The sequence below is a fragment of the Giraffa tippelskirchi genome, chromosome 7 (genome assembly GCF_054371585.1).
Source record: "Giraffa tippelskirchi isolate mGirTip1 chromosome 7, T2T-mGirTip1v1.2.pri, whole genome shotgun sequence".
Lineage (NCBI taxonomy): Eukaryota > Metazoa > Chordata > Mammalia > Artiodactyla > Giraffidae > Giraffa > Giraffa tippelskirchi.
The window spans coordinates 14,015,773-14,032,897 of record NC_137281.1 but is presented as its reverse complement, the minus strand read 5'-3'; the positions used below and the strand labels follow the sequence as shown (position 1 = coordinate 14,032,897).

The 17,125-nt window shown below is 53.9% G+C and overlaps 3 protein-coding genes across 19 annotated transcripts in view; 1 reads left to right on the top strand and 2 right to left on the bottom strand.

Annotated features, from left to right (window-relative positions):
• Nucleotides 1-131: 131 nt before the first annotated feature.
• Nucleotides 132-8,947, bottom strand: SARS2 (seryl-tRNA synthetase 2, mitochondrial). Of its 2 annotated transcripts, XM_081516467.1 has the most exons (16): nucleotides 8,655-8,947; nucleotides 6,496-6,591; nucleotides 5,699-5,728; nucleotides 5,015-5,155; nucleotides 4,879-4,933; nucleotides 4,642-4,705; nucleotides 4,292-4,397; nucleotides 3,515-3,562; nucleotides 2,943-3,051; nucleotides 2,601-2,646; nucleotides 2,431-2,518; nucleotides 2,239-2,348; nucleotides 1,110-1,203; nucleotides 914-1,006; nucleotides 736-801; nucleotides 132-636 (listed from the first exon to the last, which is right to left on the bottom strand). In XM_081516467.1, exons 1-16 carry the CDS (start codon nucleotides 8,919-8,921, stop codon nucleotides 493-495), a joined length of 1,557 nt encoding a protein of 518 aa, XP_081372593.1. In that variant the 5' UTR covers nucleotides 8,922-8,947; the 3' UTR covers nucleotides 132-492. The 2 variants fall into 2 exon arrangements, with proteins under 2 accessions (XP_081372593.1, XP_081372594.1); XM_081516468.1 differs by lacking the exon at nucleotides 3,515-3,562.
• On the top strand, nucleotides 8,705-11,078 carry MRPS12 (mitochondrial ribosomal protein S12). Of its 6 annotated transcripts, none has more exons than XM_081516486.1 (3): nucleotides 8,705-8,723; nucleotides 9,721-9,788; nucleotides 10,448-11,078. In XM_081516486.1, the coding sequence occupies exons 2-3, from the start codon at nucleotides 9,740-9,742 to the stop codon at nucleotides 10,816-10,818; spliced, it is 420 nt and encodes a 139-aa protein (XP_081372612.1). In that variant the 5' UTR covers nucleotides 8,705-8,723; nucleotides 9,721-9,739; the 3' UTR covers nucleotides 10,819-11,078. The 6 variants fall into 6 exon arrangements, with proteins under 6 accessions (XP_081372612.1, XP_081372609.1, XP_081372607.1 ...); XM_081516483.1 differs by lacking the exon at nucleotides 8,705-8,723 and adding an exon at nucleotides 9,180-9,226; XM_081516481.1 differs by lacking the exon at nucleotides 8,705-8,723 and adding an exon at nucleotides 9,180-9,230.
• LOC145515620 (F-box only protein 17) overlaps nucleotides 10,268-17,125 on the bottom strand; it is a 31,697-nt gene continuing 24,839 nt past the window's right edge. For all 11 annotated transcript variants that reach the window (XM_081516474.1, XM_081516476.1, XM_081516473.1 and 8 more), the window contains 3 exons: nucleotides 15,995-16,090; nucleotides 15,452-15,587; nucleotides 10,268-13,368 (listed from right to left, as the gene is read on the bottom strand). In XM_081516474.1, coding sequence (XP_081372600.1) covers nucleotides 13,225-13,368; nucleotides 15,452-15,587; nucleotides 15,995-16,090 — 376 coding nt within the window. In that variant the 3' untranslated portion in view covers nucleotides 10,268-13,224. The remainder of the gene's footprint in view (nucleotides 13,369-15,451; nucleotides 15,588-15,994; nucleotides 16,091-17,125) is intronic.

Here is a 17,125-nt window from a genome sequence, read left to right as displayed (position 1 = left end):
CATGCTCCAGGGGTGCTGGCATGGTCCCTGCAGCCACAGACCCCTGGATGGTTTAGCACCTCTGGGCAACTGGCCAGCACCCCTGGCAAGTCGGCCAGGCCACCTCCCTCACTCACAGACCCACACAGGCCTTTGTTCTGACCGTTTATTAGGGGACCTTCTCTTAACCACTGAGGGTGGGAAGAAAGAAGGAGGCATGGAGGCCTCCTCTCCCTCTCCTCCGCCCTCCCCCAGACCTCCAAGTCCCCCTGGAGGAACCACTACTTCCCACTGCAGGCTGAGACCCCCAATGACAACAGGGTTTCCGACTGATCCCCAGGAAGAAGAGGCGTAGGAGAGAGAGGTGGGCCCTGGAGTCCAGAGGCCCAGGTGGGGAGTGGACATGAAGAAGGTGGATGTCGGGACAGACTCAGGACACTAGGTCCCAGGGGCCCAGGGACCCCTAAGCTCCAGGAAGTGGTGACAACGCTACTGGCCAACGAGGAGGAGTCCTCAGCTCGAGGCAGGCTGGCCCGGGAGCCTGGGCTTCTGGGGCTGGTTGGGGCCGATGTACTGGAGAGGCACGTGGGTGGGGGTGGTGATCCGATCGGTGCCGAGGTAGGGCTGGAGGGCAGGGGGCACAAGCACCGAGCCGTCCTGGGGAGACAGCAGGCCTCAGGCAGCTACCCAGCCAGCCTTCCAGCCTCCGGCCTCTGCCTCCCTCCGTGGGATCCTCCCACCGCCCCCGCCCCTCACCTTCTGCTGATAGCTCTCCAGGAGGGCGATGAGGAGACGAGGGACCGCACAGGCCGTGGCGTTCACCTGAGAGGATGGGACGCTCAGATCCAGGCTCCAGCAGGCCCAGGGGAGGGGCTGCGGTGGGGGGTCTCCGGTGTGGGGGTGCAGGGCAGGGCGGGAGAGGGTGTGGGCTCACTGTGTGTGCAAACTGCAGCTCCCCGGCCTCTGTCTGGAACATGATGTGCAGACGGCGGCTCTGGAAGTCCGTGCAGTTGGAAGCACTGGTGACCTGGGTGTGGGGGGTGGGATGGGCTGAGACGATGGGCTGTGGGGGGCAGTGGAGGGGGGGTCCTCTTTCCCACCCTGAGGCCCCCACCAGGCAGGGGGCTCACCTCGCCGAAGCGGCCTCGGCCTGGCATCCAGGCCTCGATGTCAAACTTGCGGTAGGCAGGCAGGCCCAGCTCCTGTGTGGGCATGTCCAGGACTCTGCAGCCCCAGAGAAAGACAGGGCGAAGGGCAGCAGGTGAGAGGTGTGGGGTGGGGTGGGGGCAGTGGGAGGTGATGGAAGGGGAGGAAGCCCCAAAAGAGGGAAACGGAGGTGATAAAGAGATGATGGTGGCAAAGGGGACGAGATGGCCAAGTCACTGGGCTGTTTGTTCACCATGGCTATTCTTCCTTCTATAGCAACAGCACCCCCAGATTTCTGTCATGGGTCACCCAGAGAAAAAGTCCACACTTCTCTGCCTCTCCTGAAAACTACGTGTGACTGACAGGGTGAGAGAGGCAGTGGGGCTCGTGAAGTCCGGTCACCCCCTTAGAAGGAAGGGGTGTGCCCTCTCCCCAACCTCCCCTTCCCACTGGATGGTAAAAGGCTGTCTTGGGGCTTCCCTGGTGGCTCAGTGGTTAAGAATCCACCTGCCAATGCAGGGGACATGGGTTTCATCTCTGATCCAGGAAGATCCCACATGCTGTGGAGCCACAAAGCACATACGCCACAACTATTGAGCCTATGCTCTGGAGCCCGGGAGCCACAACTACTGAACCCATGTGTTGCAACTATGGAAGCCTGGGCACTCTAGAGCCCATGCTCTACAACAAGAGAAGCCACTGCAATGAGAAGCCTGCACATGGCAACTAGAGAGTAGCCCCCGCTCGCTGCAACTGGAGAAAGCCTGCACAGCAATGAAGACCCAGCACAGCCAGTAACAATAATAAGTAACTAAAACAGTATTTTAAAAAGCCATCTTGGACTAGGCAGATGAGACAGCATGCTAGGGACGGGGAGTCACAGGAGGGAAGGGACCCGGTCTTGACACTGAATCGTACACAGGCTTTTACGGGTTGATAGACAGCCTATATACAATCCTAACACAGGCAAAAGGGGGCAGAGGGAGAAGAGGTGGTAAGGGTTTTCAAGATAGGAGAGCACCCAGCCAGCCTTTCCCTCCTCCCCCACCCCTCACCCTCTGTCCCTGACCCCAGACCCCACCATCCACCTCAGCCCCTGGCCCCTCTCCGCACCGGAAGTGCAAGCCCAGCTCTGTCAAGATCTCCATCTGAAGGGACAGGAACTCCTCCAGCAGCTCTGAGCTCTGCTCCAGCCCGGGGCCTGTCACCCCAAACATCTCCACCTGGGGCAGGGTGGGGGGCACAGGAGTCAGGCAGTGCTAGGCTGTTGGGGTGTGCCCCACCCCCAGTCCTAGCTATGCCAACCTTGGTGAAGTGATGTACACGATACAGCCCCCACGGCTCCTTCCCCGTGTCTGTTTCCGCCCGGTAGCAGGTACTGGAACAAACCATCCTGGGGGGGTGGGTAGGTGGGGTCAGGGAGAGGACAGGGGATGTCACAGGTGGGGACAAGGTCTAAAGGAACAAGGCATCACCTGATTGGCAGGTCCCTGAAGGCCACGGAGTGGTCCATGAAGTAGCCTGGGAGGAGAAGGGGACAGAAGGGGTCAGCCAGGGCCACCATCCATCCATCCACAGGAAACCTTTGTGGAAATTAGAAAAGGTGTCCCTTCTGGCAGACACAACCTCATGTCAGGATACATGGCTGGATCCTCACTGCACTATTGGGCAGTAAACAACCTACACAACTGTACACGTAGGCCCTGGGCATGCAGCCGTCACCCCCCAGGATGCTCCCGGCTGTCCCCTTTCAATCCCTCCTGCTCTGAGGACCCGAGGTGCTCTCACTCTGCTCTGGTCCCCAGGTACACTCTCACCTGCAAGTCCTACCTCTGCTGTCCCGGCCAGGTTGAGGTCTTCAAAGCGGGAGGGGTCGATGTTGTAAATTTGGGATGGTTTGGCATTTGGTGTCATCCCACAGCCTTCCTGGGGAGGAGGCCAGAGGACAGGTAACCTCAGTGGCCCCTGTTCTGTCATCACATCCCCTGCTCCTCCCCTGGGAGGAAGGGGATCACCCTGCATGCGTGTTCGTGCTCAGTCACTCAGTCGTGTCTGACTCCTTGTGACTCCATGGACTGCAGCCCGCCAGCTCCTCTGTCCACGGAATTTTCCAGGCAAGAATACTGGAGTGGGTTGCCATTTCCTCCTCCAAGGGATTGTCCTGACCCAGGGATCAAACCCACAGCTCCTGCATCAGCAGGTGGATTCTTTACCACTGAGCCACCTGGGAAGCCCCAGATTCACCCCGAGTTCCCTGTTATGATGCCACTCGCTCAACCCAGCCCCAGGGCAGTTTCTTCAAGGGAGACAGGCTGGTCTTGCTGCCTGGGGTCCCCATAACAGGGCCTGACACATGGCTGGGCATGGGGAGTGGAGGGTCCTCACTCACAAACACAGCTCCTCGGAGAAGGTCTGGCACCGTCATGGGGGTGAAGCCCTGGGAGCGGGGAGGGAAGGGGTGAGGAGCAAAGCCAGGACCCCCACCAGACCCCAAGCTCAGGCCTTAAGAAAGGACACTGCAGAGGGGCCTCACAGTTCCCCTGTGTCACTCCAAAGTCCGTTCCACTTGAGAGGACACTGAGGTGGGCCCGAGCCCTGGGCATGGAGCTGGCCCTGGGCTGCTGGGGCCCTGTCACTGGGGCCTCCTGATGTCCTCACTCAGGTCTACCATACAGGGCAGGGGAGGTGTAGTTTCACGTATAGATCTGACTGTGTCCCCCACCCTCTGAGACTCCCAGTGCCCTCAGGACATGTCCGAGTCCCTCACGGTGACCAGTGTCCCATTGGTCGCTGCATGACCAGCCCTCAGCCCTTGCCGACTCCCCCAGTTTCAACAGACACTGTTCTTTCCCCACACTCGCTGTCCATTGCAGGCAGGCAGCGAGGGCCAGTGGTGACAGGTGCAGGCTCTCGGGCCAGCCCCACACATGAGCCAGAGATCCTGGACAGCTCCTCCCTCTCCAGGCCTCAATTTCTCCATCTCTAAAGGGGACAGTAATAGCACTCTCCTCTTAACGCTGCCCTAAGAATGAAGTATGCCAATGATACACATAAGCTCTGAAAACAGTGACTGGAGTGGAGGTCACCCCCTCCTCTCCACCTTGAGCCTTTGGAGCTCAGCTTCGATGCCACCCCCTCCCGGCAGCCCTCCCATCCTGGCCCATACCCGGTGGATGAGCTTGTTGAGTGTGAAGTTGACCAGGCCGTACTGCAGGAGGGCCCCAGCCCCGCGCAGGTAATAGGAGCGGTGGCCAGACACGTGGGACAGGCGCCTGGGAGACAGATGGGCAGACAGGTGGGGGCCTGTGGGCCGGGGCTGGTGGGGGAAAGAGGGGGACTCAAGCACCCCGGGGCAGAGGCCCAGCTGCCAGGCGGGAGGCCGGTCATCAAACATTCATGCCGGGAGAGGCCCTGGTGGTTCCACATCCCATGTGGAGCCCACTGAAGTGGAGCCGGCAGCCAGCTGCTGGGGTGGGGGGTGGCTGAATGGCAGGGTCTGGGAGGAGGGGGGCTCACTTCTGTCGGATGATGTCGAGTTTCTCGGCTATTTCCAGGTGGCCCCGGGGTTGGAAGGAGAAAGCTGTATGTGGATGAAAAGCAATAGGGTAAGAGGATGTGCAAACAGACACACACACACACACACACACGAGACAGTGTGAGAAAGCCCAGGGCTCTACAGGCTCCAGCCACAGTCCCAGACCCCAGGAGCCCCCGCCCCAAGCCTGGGGCTCCCTAGCCTGGGCTGTGGCCTACCTGGCTTGTCTCCAACCACATGGAGCACACGGGCCTGGCTTTCATCCCCGACAGGCTGCAGGGAACAGTGGGTGTCAAAGGGAAAGTGGCACTGGACAGGGCCCTGGCCTCCCCTGCTGCCCGGAGAGGTGCTTACCACGTCTGGGTGGGTCTGGTTGGGCAGCCTTAGTGCCCGCAGGTAGAACTGCTCCTCGAGCTGGGCCTCCTTGGGGTAGAGGAGTGTGAGCTGCTTCCGGATCTCCCGGCCATGTGCCCGCAGACTCTGATATTGGGGGTCCTGGGAGCGGGACACGTGGGGTCAGCCCAGGAGAGGGTGGGTCCTGGCTAGTACAACCTCTGTGGTGGACTTTGTTGCTTCTTCTTTGGGCTCAACATCCTGAATTTCCTTTCAGGAACCTCCCATCACTACTTCGTGGCACGTCCACAAGGACATGAGTCTGGCTTGGCCTACTAGAACATTCCATCGCTCGGCCAGAGTGATTGGCATAAAGACAGGCACATGATCCAAGACAAACTCATCACAATCAGCCCCAGGGCTTTGTCTGGAACTATCAAGAAAATAGTCCTCTTTGCACCAGACCTTGTCTTCCCTTCCCCAAGGGGAGAAAGCTGAACCAAATATGGAGGAGCCAGGAGCTGGATCCGGCTATACCTGAAGCCAGTATTTTTAGTTTCATTAATCAACAGAGCCCGTTGTTGTTTTTCTTACTCCTACTTGAGTTATGTTTTCCGTCACATACAATGGAGACTTTATGACTGATAATGGTTATCTGTGCTGCCCACCCCCAATCAGGGACAGGATAGCAACTCTCTGTAGTACCTGCTGTACTTGATTGTTGTCTTGGTTTACCTGGTAGAAAAGAGATGAGGAGGTGATTACAGTGATGAAGTTGGGGATGAGGGGGAGGGGAAAGAGGGGTGAAAGTTCAGGGCTAGGGGATATGAACTCCTTGCTCTGCCAGTGCCTGGTTGGACCCTCCTCCACTCTGTACCTCAGTTTCTCTATCAGTAAAACTGGGAGGAGGCAAGATAACATAATAGCAGTCACACCCTGTAGCTCAGTTTAGTGCTGCCTCATGTCTAGCCATGTGCAGAGGACTCTCAGATGATCCTTTTTCTTCATAACCCCCACTATGAGGTTCGTATCAATGTGATTCCCATTCTGTTGATGAGAAAACTGAGACTCAGAATGGTGAAGTCTATGAGCATGCATATGGAGGCCTGACACCAATGGTCTTTGATACTCGAAACCTTCTGTGGTCCTGAGCACCAGGGAATGCAGCAGAACTGGGTCTGAAAGTTGGGTGCCAACCAGAGTGTGCTCTTGGGCAAATCTCTTCCCCTCTCCAAGCCTTGGTATCCTGGTCTGTGAAATGGGTTGAGAGCAGGAGCTTCCCAGCCAGGCTGTTGCATGGGGTCCCCAAGATGATGAGCTAGGGACTTCCCTGGTGGTCCAGTGGTTAAGAATCAGCCCCAGGGATGCCTGGCCCTGGATGGTTGTGGTGTGAGATGATGAATGTCCATATCCTTCAAACTCCTGAAATTTGGTTTCCCGTTACCTGTAGCCAGAGGCATCCTGCTGCCAGCCCCACACCTGCCCAGGACCCCTGCGCTCACCATCAGGGCCCGCACTGCCTCAGTCACGGCCTCTTTCTCCTCCTCCAGGCTCCGGATCTGTTCCCGCAGCTGCCTCAGCTCCTGCCATGTCGAGATCTGGGGTAAAATATACATAGAATTTACCACGTTAACTGTTTTTTAAGTGTACATTTTAGTGGCATTAAATACGTTCATATTGTGCTATCATCACAACTACCCATCTCTGGAACTACTCAACCTTCCCAAACTGAAACTCTGTACCCACTAGACAGTCCCTCCTCCCCCTGCCCCTGGCAACTACCATTCTACATTCTGTCTCTGTGGATTTGACTGAGACAAATCCAGAAGCCTCACAGAACTGGAATCACACAGTGTTTGCCCTTTTGCGACTGGCTTACTTCACCTAGAATAAGGTCTTTAAGGTAAATCCATGTTGTAGTATGGGCTTCCCAGGTGGCTCAGTGCTAAAGAATCCACCTGCCAACGCAGGAAACACAGGAGACACAGGGGTCGGGAAGATCCCCTGGAGGAGGAAATGGCAACCCCCTCTAGTGTTCTTGCTGGAAAATCTCATGGACAGAGGAGGCTGGCAGGCTACAGTCCATGGAGTTGCAAAGAGGCAGACGTGACTGATCAACTGAGCACTCACATTGTAGCATGTGTCGGAATTTCCTTCCTTTTTAAGGCTGAATATTATTCCATTGCAAGTATTTACCACATTTTCTTTTACAAGATTCTTTTTGATGTGGACCATTTTTAAAGTCTTTATTGTATTGGTTACAGTATTGCTTCTGTTTCACATTTTGGTTTTTTGGCCTCAGTGCTTGTGGGGTCTTAGCTTCCTGGCCAGGGATCGAACCTGCACCCCCTGCTTTGGAACATGAAGTCTTAACCATCGGATTACCAGGGAAGTCCCTACCACATTTTCTTTATCCATTCATTGATCAGTGGACACTTGGGTTGCTTCCACCTTTTGGCCACTGTGAATAATGCTGCTATAAACACAGACATACAGGTATCTGTTTGAGTCCCCGCTTTTCTTTTTCTTTTTGGTATATGTACTCAGAAGTGGGATTGCTGGATTACATGGTAATTCTATGTTTAATTTTTTGAGGAACTGCCATATGCTTGTTTCTTTTTAAATTAACTTCTCTGAGCCTTAGTTTCCCCTCTGGAACAACTGTGGAAATAATGGCACCCATCTCATAGGGTTGCTGTGAAACTTAAAGGAGACTCATCTAAGTATAAAGCACTTATACTAGATTGGATGTACGGGGGTGGGGGTGGGGTCCAAGAGAGGGCTGGGAGGATTTGGGGTCCCTATCACCCTCAGCACTTCAGCAGGGTCTAGAAATATGGTAATTCCAGTCCTAGTTCACCAGCATGTAGTATTATGTAAGTGCTGGCTTTATTAGTAGTAGTAGCAGTATGAATGTGTGTGTGTTAGTCGCTTAGTCGTGTCCAACTCTTTGTGATGCTATGGACTGTAGCCAGCCAGCTCTTCTGTCCATGGAATTCTGCAGGCAAGAATACTGGAGTGGGTAGCCCTGACAGGGATTCTTTCCGACCTAGAGATCCAACCTGGGTCTCCTGCATTACAGGTAGATTCTTTACCACCTGAACCACCAGGGAAGCCCAGTAGTATGAATATTAATATTCACTGCCTTGTTCTCAACACCAGGTACAGAACATACGCACTCCCTAAATCTGTTCAAAAACACATTCGTTCATAAAATAACACTACTTAACTGTCTGATACCTGTGGGGTAAGTGCATAACTCTTCCTCTCACTCCCCAAGGGCAAGAGTCTCTCCTTACCCACTGATTCATATCCCTGTTCCCCGTTTTTCTTTGTGGTTTTACCTTAAGCCTAGCAAGAGGTCTGAGCACAGAGGGCGCGGGAAGACAGTAAGTTCCTAGGGCAGACTGGGTACCCTGTACGCTTTACGGACTAGGAGCATCATGGCTATATGGACAGTAGGGCTTTAGCGCTCCGTGGTATCTGACACCGTACTTAGGTGCCAGGCACAACACATTGGCTAAACTGGGAAGAAATTAAAATTCTTGCGATCAGAACGCCCCCTGCTGGATAGTATCTTGCAAGCCCATTTCGTCCGTAAAGCGAACAGCCAATAGGCAAAGCGGACCGGCCGGAGGTTGGACCGCGCAAGCGCACTCACGATGCCGGGCAGATCCTTCGACCGCAATTCCCCCTTGCGGAGCTCCAGGGCGCGCGCGGCATCTTCCGGGTATGCGCACAGTGGTTCCATATCCAGCTGAGGGAGTGCGCTGTAGCCCTCACGCGCGTGTTCGTACAGGAGGCTCCGGTCCCGTATCTCCGTAGCGAAACTTCTCTTGAAGCTCTGGTTACAGACACAGCCTCCTCGAAGCCGCAGGCCCCGACCAGCCACTAGAAGCCCCAAGCGCCTCACTATGGACGCAGCCATCTTGGAAGGCGGACAAAGAGTCACGCACCCTTCGTCCCGCCCACTGCGCCTTTAGACCAGTTACAAAGCTGCTGTTCTGCTCGAGACTAGCCAATCAGACCCTGAAAGGGGTGAACCCCTTCCATGTCTCAAAAAGACACAATTCAGTGAGAACAGTTGCCCGAGATTGACACTATCGTTGTCCAATCGTCCTCTGTTCCCCGCTGCTTCAGTGTACACGAGAGGCAGAACCAGCCAATCACTGCCAGAGTAATCCCCAGGTCACGCTAGAAATCGCTTTCTGCGTGTCGGCGGACCGGGCTAGGGTCGGTAAGGTCTGCAGAGCTCGGGTTTTCCAAACTTCCGGGGTCTCCCCTCAGATTCCTGTTTTCTTCTGTATGTGAGCAGGGACAGTTGGCTCCCCGAGAGCCTATTCAGTGCAAGCCTAAACTTACGGAGGGACTTTCTGTTAGCAGCGTTAGGGGTTGCGCTTATACGGTAGAAGAAATTGCTTAGATTTAACCGGAAGGCTAAATAGAGAGGGTTGGGGAGAATTTGGGCTTCCCTTGTGGCTCAGCTGGTAGAGAGTCCGCCTGCAGTGTGGGAGACCTGGGTTCGATCCTTGGGTTGGGAAGATCCCCTGGAGAAGGGAAAGGCTGCCCACTCCAGTATTCTGGCCTGGAAAATTCCATGGACTGTATAGTCCGTGGGGTCACAAATAATCGGACACGACTGAGTGACTTTCACTTCACTAAATAGGGAGAGTTGGGGAGAGTTTGGACCCTACCCCAACGAAGGCCACTTTCTCATCCCAATACAGGGACTCTGCAGGCGGTGGGATGTCTTGGTCCAGCCTTCTCCGTGGGCTTAGCACGTCCCTAAATTATGGTAAGTGGGGGGCTTGGGCTGCCCCTGGGTGGGAATTGGCTCTTCGCCTGACTGAGATGGAGCCATAGGGAGGCTCTGAGCAGGGGAGGAATGTATCTGACCCAGGTGTCCACAGAGTACCTCTGGCTGCGTGTGGGGAGCAGACAGTAGAAATAGGGAGACCTGGGAGGAGGAGGACAGGAGAGTCCAGTGGGAATCAAGGGTAGACAGGACCAGGATGGATACTGTGGAGGAGGGTGGGGATTTCGATCAGTTGTGAAGTCTCAGTTGACAGAATCTACTCATGGGGATGGGAGTGGGGTGACAGGAGGAGGAGTGACACGGTCCGGAGACCAGCCCCCCACCCCCAACCCCCGCCCATAGGGTGGCAGTGAGGCAGTATGTGTTAATGTAGTTACGATGCATAGAACAGTACAGGACACAGTGGAAACCTGTGAGTTAATTCTTACGAAATGCTTAAAAAAGAACCGGACACATGGTGATTGCTCCATAAATGTTGTTACTAATATTACTCTCAGCCATGAGTACCCCCAGCCATAAACAAATACAGCCCCGCGAAATGCTTGGACGGCGCCTAGAACAAAAGAGCGAGTGGCTGATGCTATTATCTGTTCACTGGGATAATAATCCTTCTTCCGCCCTCCTGGTTGTCTCTCCAGGCCTAGCCCTGGCCCCCCGGCCTTGGGCCACACGTCCCATGGCCACCCTGAACCAGCTACACCGTCTGGGCCCCCCGAAGTTTCCGCCTCGGAAACTGGGCCCTACGGAGGGCCGGCCACAGCTGAAGGGCGTGGTCCTGCGCACCTTTATCCGCAAGCCCAAGAAGCCCAACTCAGCCAACCGCAAGTGTTGCCGCGTGAAGCTCAGCACCGGCCGGGAGGTCGTCTGCTTCATCCCCGGAGAGGGCCACAGCCTGCAGGAGCACCACGTGGTTCTCGTACAGGGCGGCCGCACGCAGGACCTGCCGGGCGTCAAGCTCAAGGTCGTGCGCGGCAAGTACGACTGTGGCCACGTGCAGAAGAAGAAGTGACTGTGGGGGACCCGGTGGGTGGGTAATCACACAGGAGAACTTTCTTTCCCTCGGTGCACCTGCAGTGCCCTCAGGAAGCAAGTCCAGCTCTAGAAGTAGCTGGTCTGGGTTCAAAGCCCAGCCCAGTGGACCCTTAACTCATAGGGGTCCTGGGCGCCCCTCTCCCAACACCCTTGCTTCTGCTGGGACAAGACTCTGTACTGCCATCTACTGGGGAGGGGTTGCAATAAAGACCCCAGCCCCCAAGGTTGTGACCTGAACCCTCTTGCGTGGTATTCACCCTCTTTGTGGTCTTGGCAACTGGACATCACCTCTGGCCTCAGTTTCTTTCACCAGAAAAAAATAGCTCCGCTCACAGTATCTCCTCTGTTGGATTTGGTGACGATTTAACCAGATGCTTTACCTGTATAGTAGCACATGCAGTGACTGCTGTTACAAGCTTTGGAATCAGGTGGATAGCGCTGAGGTCCAGTGCCCCTTCCTTCAGGCCAAGGGCCTGGACGTGAAAGCCCTCCTGTCAAGCTTCCTCATCTGAAAAGTGGCAGTAATTGTAATGTTGGTGACAAAGGGGTGTTGGTGGGATTGAGTGGTGTGCACGGCTCTTCTCAGACACACACCTGGATTCAAATCCTGCCTCTGCCTCTTCCTTGTTCTGTGACTCCGGGTGTATTTGTTCCCTACTCTGGCTCCATTTCCTCCCTTGGAAAATGGCACCGAGAGTGATGCGGACCTCACCCGTTCATGTGCTTGGCCAGGTTAGAGGTTTTCTTCTCTGTTTTTTGGCCACATTGCGCTGCATGTGGGATCTTAATTCTCTACTGAGGATTGAACGCTCTCCCCTTGGACTGGAAGTGCAGCGTCTTGCCCACTGGACCACGGGGGAAGCCCCGTGGTTTTAAGGTTTGGGAGCTGAGCATATATCATTGGGCTCTGGAGCCCAACATCTGGAGCAAGTCTGGCTTCCCCTGGTTCCCAGCCAGGTGACCCTGGGCAGGCCTTTTAAACTCTGAACCTGTTTCCTTCTGGACCAAATGGCAGTGATAATGGGGTACCTCCCTGAGAACTGCTGGGAGAACAGCTGAGAACAGGCAGGGGAGCTGTTGGCTGAGTCCTTGTGGCCCATCTGTATTCTTGAAGCTCACCCACTTCTTGCATGGCACTTAGCACACCTGAGGTTCTCACTATTGGAAACATCGCGCACGGCCTTTTAGGATCAGAGCTGGGGGCAGACAAGCACATCAATTACAGATACAATCCCCCATCACCTCATGCTCTGCACCAATTTTTTTATTAAGCTAGCTTGTCAGCTGCACTCAACTAGGGAAACGGAGACACCAGGGTAGCCTTGCTCCCGGAGTCCATCTCCAAGTGGGCTCAAGTGTGGAGAAAAGGAGACTGTCGCCTTGGCAGAAGGTTGGCTGCCCCGACGCAGGGGCAAGAGGTACAGTTTGGGGGTCAGTGCGGACTGGGCCGTAGGAATTCTGAAAGAAATGGCACCTGTATGGCTCAGAGGAGAGGTGCTGTTGGGTGTGGTGCTGGAGGAGCTTGCATGGGCCCCACTACTGAGTCCCAGAGATTCCCCCAAACAAGAGGCTAGCTTCCCTTTGAGGCCCCTGTTGGTTCCCCCGAGGATAATCCCTGCTTACCTTACCCCCAAAACATGCTGACAAGAGTCCTTGTCCAGGATTGTCAGCAGCATTCCTCTTACTTTTAACCTGGGTTTGGCCCTTGTTTTTTGACTCATTGGGTTCGATCCCTGGGTTGGGAAGATTCTGGAGAAGGGAATGGCAGTCCACTCCAGTATTCTTACCTGGAGGATCCCATGGACGGAGAAGCCTGGTGGGCTACAGTCCATGGGAGTCACAAAGACTCAGACATGACCGAGCAACTAATACATCAATGGATAGGATTTCCCTGGTGGCTCAGTCACTAAAGAATCCACCTGCAATGCAGGAGATGTGGGTTTGATCCCTGGGTCAGGAAGATCTCCCGGAGAAGGAAATGGTGATCCACTCCAGTATTCTTGCCTGGGAAATCCCATGGACAGAGGAACTTGGTGGGCTACAGTCCATGGGGTTGCAAGAGTTGGACATGACTTGGTGACTAAAAACTGATAACCACACATGTGAGAAAGAAATTTACAAGTACAGTACAGGTCTCTGAGTTACTCTTTGACACTGCCCTGGGGAAGCAAGTGACCAGCCTGGTTGGATCCCTGGTTCCTTGGCTGAAGCAGCAGCAAGTGGGGTTCGCTGGAAGAATGCCAGGAACAGGCCACACGGGACCCCCACCCCGCACCCCCTTCCCCAGGCATCCTCTGCCTCCTGGCTGCAAAAGCTGCCCTTGATTGATGTTAGTGTCCAGCAGATGGCAGTCTGTCCTGGAAGGCCGGGTCAGGCTGGTTAGCTAGGACAGGCGGATCCTGACCCTCACACTCGAGTGGGTCACAAGGGTGCCGTAGTGCCCCACCCAGGAACGCGTGTCTCTTCCATACTGCTCAAAAGACACGTAGCGGATACCCTTGCCAAAGTTGGTAAAGACGTGGGAGACCTGCGCAGGGAAGGAGAGGGAGGGAGTGAGGCTCCAGGGGCTCCTTTTCCTCCGCCTCCTTGACCGATTGTCACCATCACCTGACCCTGCTCCAGGCACTGGGGATATAGCAATGAAGAAAGCAGCCCAAAGATCCCATCCTGGGACTTCCTTCTAGTCCAGTGGTTAAGAATCTGCCTGCCAAGGCAGGGGACACCAGTTTGATCCCAGGTCTGGGAAGATCCCACATGTCCTGGAGCAACTAAGCCCGTGTGCCACTGCTACTGAACCCACCCGGAACCTGTGCTCTGCAACAAGAGAAACCACCGCTGTGAGAAGTCTGTGCACTGTAACCCCCACTCGCTGCAACTAGAGAAAAGCCTTCGTGCAGCAGTGAAGACCCGGCGCTGCCAAAAATAAATTAATTAATTAAAAAAAAAAATCCTCTCCTCTGAGAGTCTAGACTCTGACGCTGAAGACAGAGGGGGGAAAGGGCGGGGGAAATTCTGCAAGTGGGTGGGGTTGTAAAATGAGTCAGCAAGGGCTGCACTGAGATGACATTTGAGCAGAGACCTGATGGAGGTGGGGATCAGGAGGAAGAGTGGTCCAGACAGGAACAGTGCAAAAGCCCTGAGGTGGCAGCATGCCTCAAGCAGAGTGAGAGAAGTAGGAAATGGGGTCAAGGAGGCAGTGGGCAGATCGTGTGGGGCATTTGAGGTGGTCCCCAGAAGGACTTTGGCTTCTGGCTTTTAATTTTTGGGGGCCATGCCACTTGGCTTGTGGGATCTTAGTTCCCCCACCAGGGATGGAACTTATGCCTCCTGTAGTGGAAGCACAGAGTCTTAACCACAGGGAAGTCCCTTGCTTCTGGCTTTTTATCTTTTGTAATTTTTTAAATTGAGCTGAAATTCAAATTCACCTAACATGTACCATTTAAGACTACACAATTTAGTGTATTTTTTTTTTTTTGGCATATTTGTAATGTTGTGCAACCATCACCACTGTCTAAATCTGGAACATTTCATCACCCAGGAAAAAACCTCAAATCCATTAGCTGTCATTTCCAATTCCTCCCTCCTGTCCTCTGGCAACCACTAATCTATCTGCTTTTTGTCTCTATGTTGTTCAGTCACTAAGTTGTGTCTGATTCTTTGCAACCCCATGGACTGCAGCATGTTAGGCTTCCCTGTCCTTAACTATCTCCTGGCGTTTGTTGAACTCATGTCCATTGACTTGGTGATGCCATCCAACTCTCTCATCCTTTGTCGCCCCTTTCTCCTGCCCTCAGTCTTTCCCAGCATCAGTCTTTTCCAGTGAGTCGGCTCTTTGCATGTGTCTCTATGGCTTTGCTTATTCTGGAAATTTCATATAAATGCTACCATACAATATGTGGCCTTTGTGTCTGACCTCTTTCATTTAGCACAATGTTTCCATGGCTCACCCACATTGAAGTGTGAATCTGTACTTCACTCCTTTTTATAATTGCATGATAGGATATTGGCTTTTGTTCTGAGATGTAGCCGTGGGAGGGTTACAGGCAGGTGAAATCTGTGGTCTGACTCTTTTTTTTTTTTAATTCACTTTTTAATAGCAGCTTTCTAGATGCTGAGTCTGTGTGTTGGATTGGGGTTGGAGGGAGGAGATCAGGAATTGAACCAGAAAACCACCTAAAAGGTTACTTTGATAAGTGAGGTGTGATGATCGTGACAGCTTAGGCTCAGGAGCCACAGTGGCTTTGAATCAAGCCCTGCATGCTTTAGGGCGAGTTTGGGTGTCACTTCCATCCCTCAGTTTCCCCAACTCTAGAATGGGGATGGAGCAAGGATTTTGGTTCACCACTGCATTCCAAGCAACTACAGCAGTGCCCAGTACACAGTAGGTGTTCAATAAATGTCTACTGAATAACTAGGCCATTGTGCTAATGAAATGAATTAATGGGTAAAACTTTTGGACAGGCCTGTAATAAGGGCTCAATAATTGTTAGCTGTTGTTGTTACAGATACAGATAGTGGTGCTGAGAGCTGAGAACCGAATTTGACCAGGGTGAGATGTGGGTGTGCCTCTGGACAGGTCAAGGGTGGTGTGGAAGGCGGTCTGGACCCACCTGTCGGCAGCCTCTCTCAGTCCACTGAAGGACCGGGTTGGGTGAGGCCGAGAACTTGACCACTTCATTTTCATACACGTCCAGGAGGCGGACCCGAAGCCGGTAGATGCAGCCGCAGTTCTCCCGGGCACCCCACCTGCCAGGTGGTGGTGAGCCTTCAGTCTCCGCCACCCACTCAGGTCTCTGGCCTCCAGGAACTTTGATGATGTCAGGCCTGGGAACCTAGCGCCAGGAGCCTAGGTGCCCCTGAGGTGGAGCCAGAGCCTGGAGGAGGAGCCTGGGTGTGCCTGGGGTGGAGCCAGAGCCCGGGGGACGAGCCTGGATGTTCCTGGGGTGCAGCCAGAGCCTGGGCTCGCCAAAGGTCCGTCCCTCCCTGGCTCTGCTACTATGAGAGCATAGCTTCCCTTCTTTCAGCATCACTATGAAGGGGACACAGTAGCAGTGCCAGCCCATGGGGGTGACAGGGTGTGAAATGAGCCCCTTCTGTAGAACTGCCACCTCCACCGGGGTGGGGGTGCGAGCAGGTTGCCACTGTTCACTCACCAGTCGGCCACACAGATCTCGATCTGGGCACTGTCGAGCAGCTCCTGCCATACCCCCTCCATCACCAAGTCCACAAGCTGCCTCTTAAAGCACCATCTAGGAAGAGGGGGATAATGCAGCGTGGAGGGCCAAGAGTTCCATCATTCAAATCACAGCCCAGAAATCACCTCCTCCCGGAAGCCTCCCCTGACTACCCTGTCTGAAGCAGCCGCTCAGGACTGCTCTACCAGACAAGACGTATGATGGGCTGTGGACATCCCCTTGGCCTCTCAGATTCCCTTCCATCATTCACTCTGCTGTGGCCGCCACGAGGCTACTGTATGCAGGCTTGCCCCTTATATTGGTGGGGACCAGGACATGAATGCAGAGGCACACCATAGTAGATATCTGAGCGAGAGTTCTGGGGTCTCCTCATGGTCCAAGAGGCCCCCAGTCTAAGATTATGTTGCCTGTATGGAAGGGTCTCCCTTCCCCTCTACTTCCTGTTGGGTCAGTCAATGGGAAGCTTCAGCATCAGATAGAAGGGAGAAGAGAGTGGAATCAGGGTATTTATTCTCCTGGCTCCCTCCCAAGGGATCAATAGTGGGACTTTGTGTCTCTCCAGGAAAGGACCCTCTCCACAGTGCCCTCTCCTCCCAGCTTTCTCTGTCATTATGTTTCAATAACTGTTTCCTCCCCTACCCCTGCCAGGCTTAGGGGTGATAATGTCCCTTCCCCCTAGCCTAGGGTCCTGCAGGATCCCTTGTGTTCTGCCTGTATCTTTGTAAACAGTCCTTCTCGAATTTCAATGTGCCATAATAACAGAAATAGTGATTTACCAGGAGAACTGATAAACTGACCAGAACCGAGTGCTTAAGGACAGACCTAGCTATGCATTGGAACTTCGTAAATGATAGAGGTGGTGCTGACATTCCATGGGGAAAGGAAGAATTCTTTAGTACATGGTGTTGGGAAAATTGGCTCAGTATATAGAGGGAAAAACAAAAAACTGGATCCTTACCGAATCACATTCAAAGGCAGATTAAAAATCTAAATGTAAAAGATAAAACTATGAGGTTACTAGAAAACAGTAGAAGAGAACACTGTTAGGATATAAGGGGAGGGAAGGATTTTTTTAAACAAAATTTCAAA

What these genes read in the sequence shown, in the direction of transcription:
- SARS2 (XM_081516467.1), bottom strand. Translation starts at nt 8,921, where the DNA reads ATGGCTGCGTCCATAGTGAGGCGCTTGGGGCTTCTAGTGGCTGGTCGG. An exon ending in AGCAGAGGTAGGACTTGCAG is followed by an intron (nt 2,647 to 2,942) that starts GTGAGAGTGTAC and finishes TTCTCCTCCCAG; the next exon opens with GCTACTTCATGGACCACTCC. An exon ending in TTCAGGGACCTGCCAATCAG is followed by an intron (nt 2,519 to 2,600) that starts GTGATGCCTTGT and finishes CCACCCCCCCAG; the next exon opens with GATGGTTTGTTCCAGTACCT.
- MRPS12 (XM_081516486.1), top strand. Translation starts at nt 9,740, where the DNA reads ATGTCTTGGTCCAGCCTTCTCCGTGGGCTTAGCACGTCCCTAAATTAT. An exon ending in TAGCACGTCCCTAAATTATG is followed by an intron (nt 9,789 to 10,447) that starts GTAAGTGGGGGG and finishes TTGTCTCTCCAG; the next exon opens with GCCTAGCCCTGGCCCCCCGG.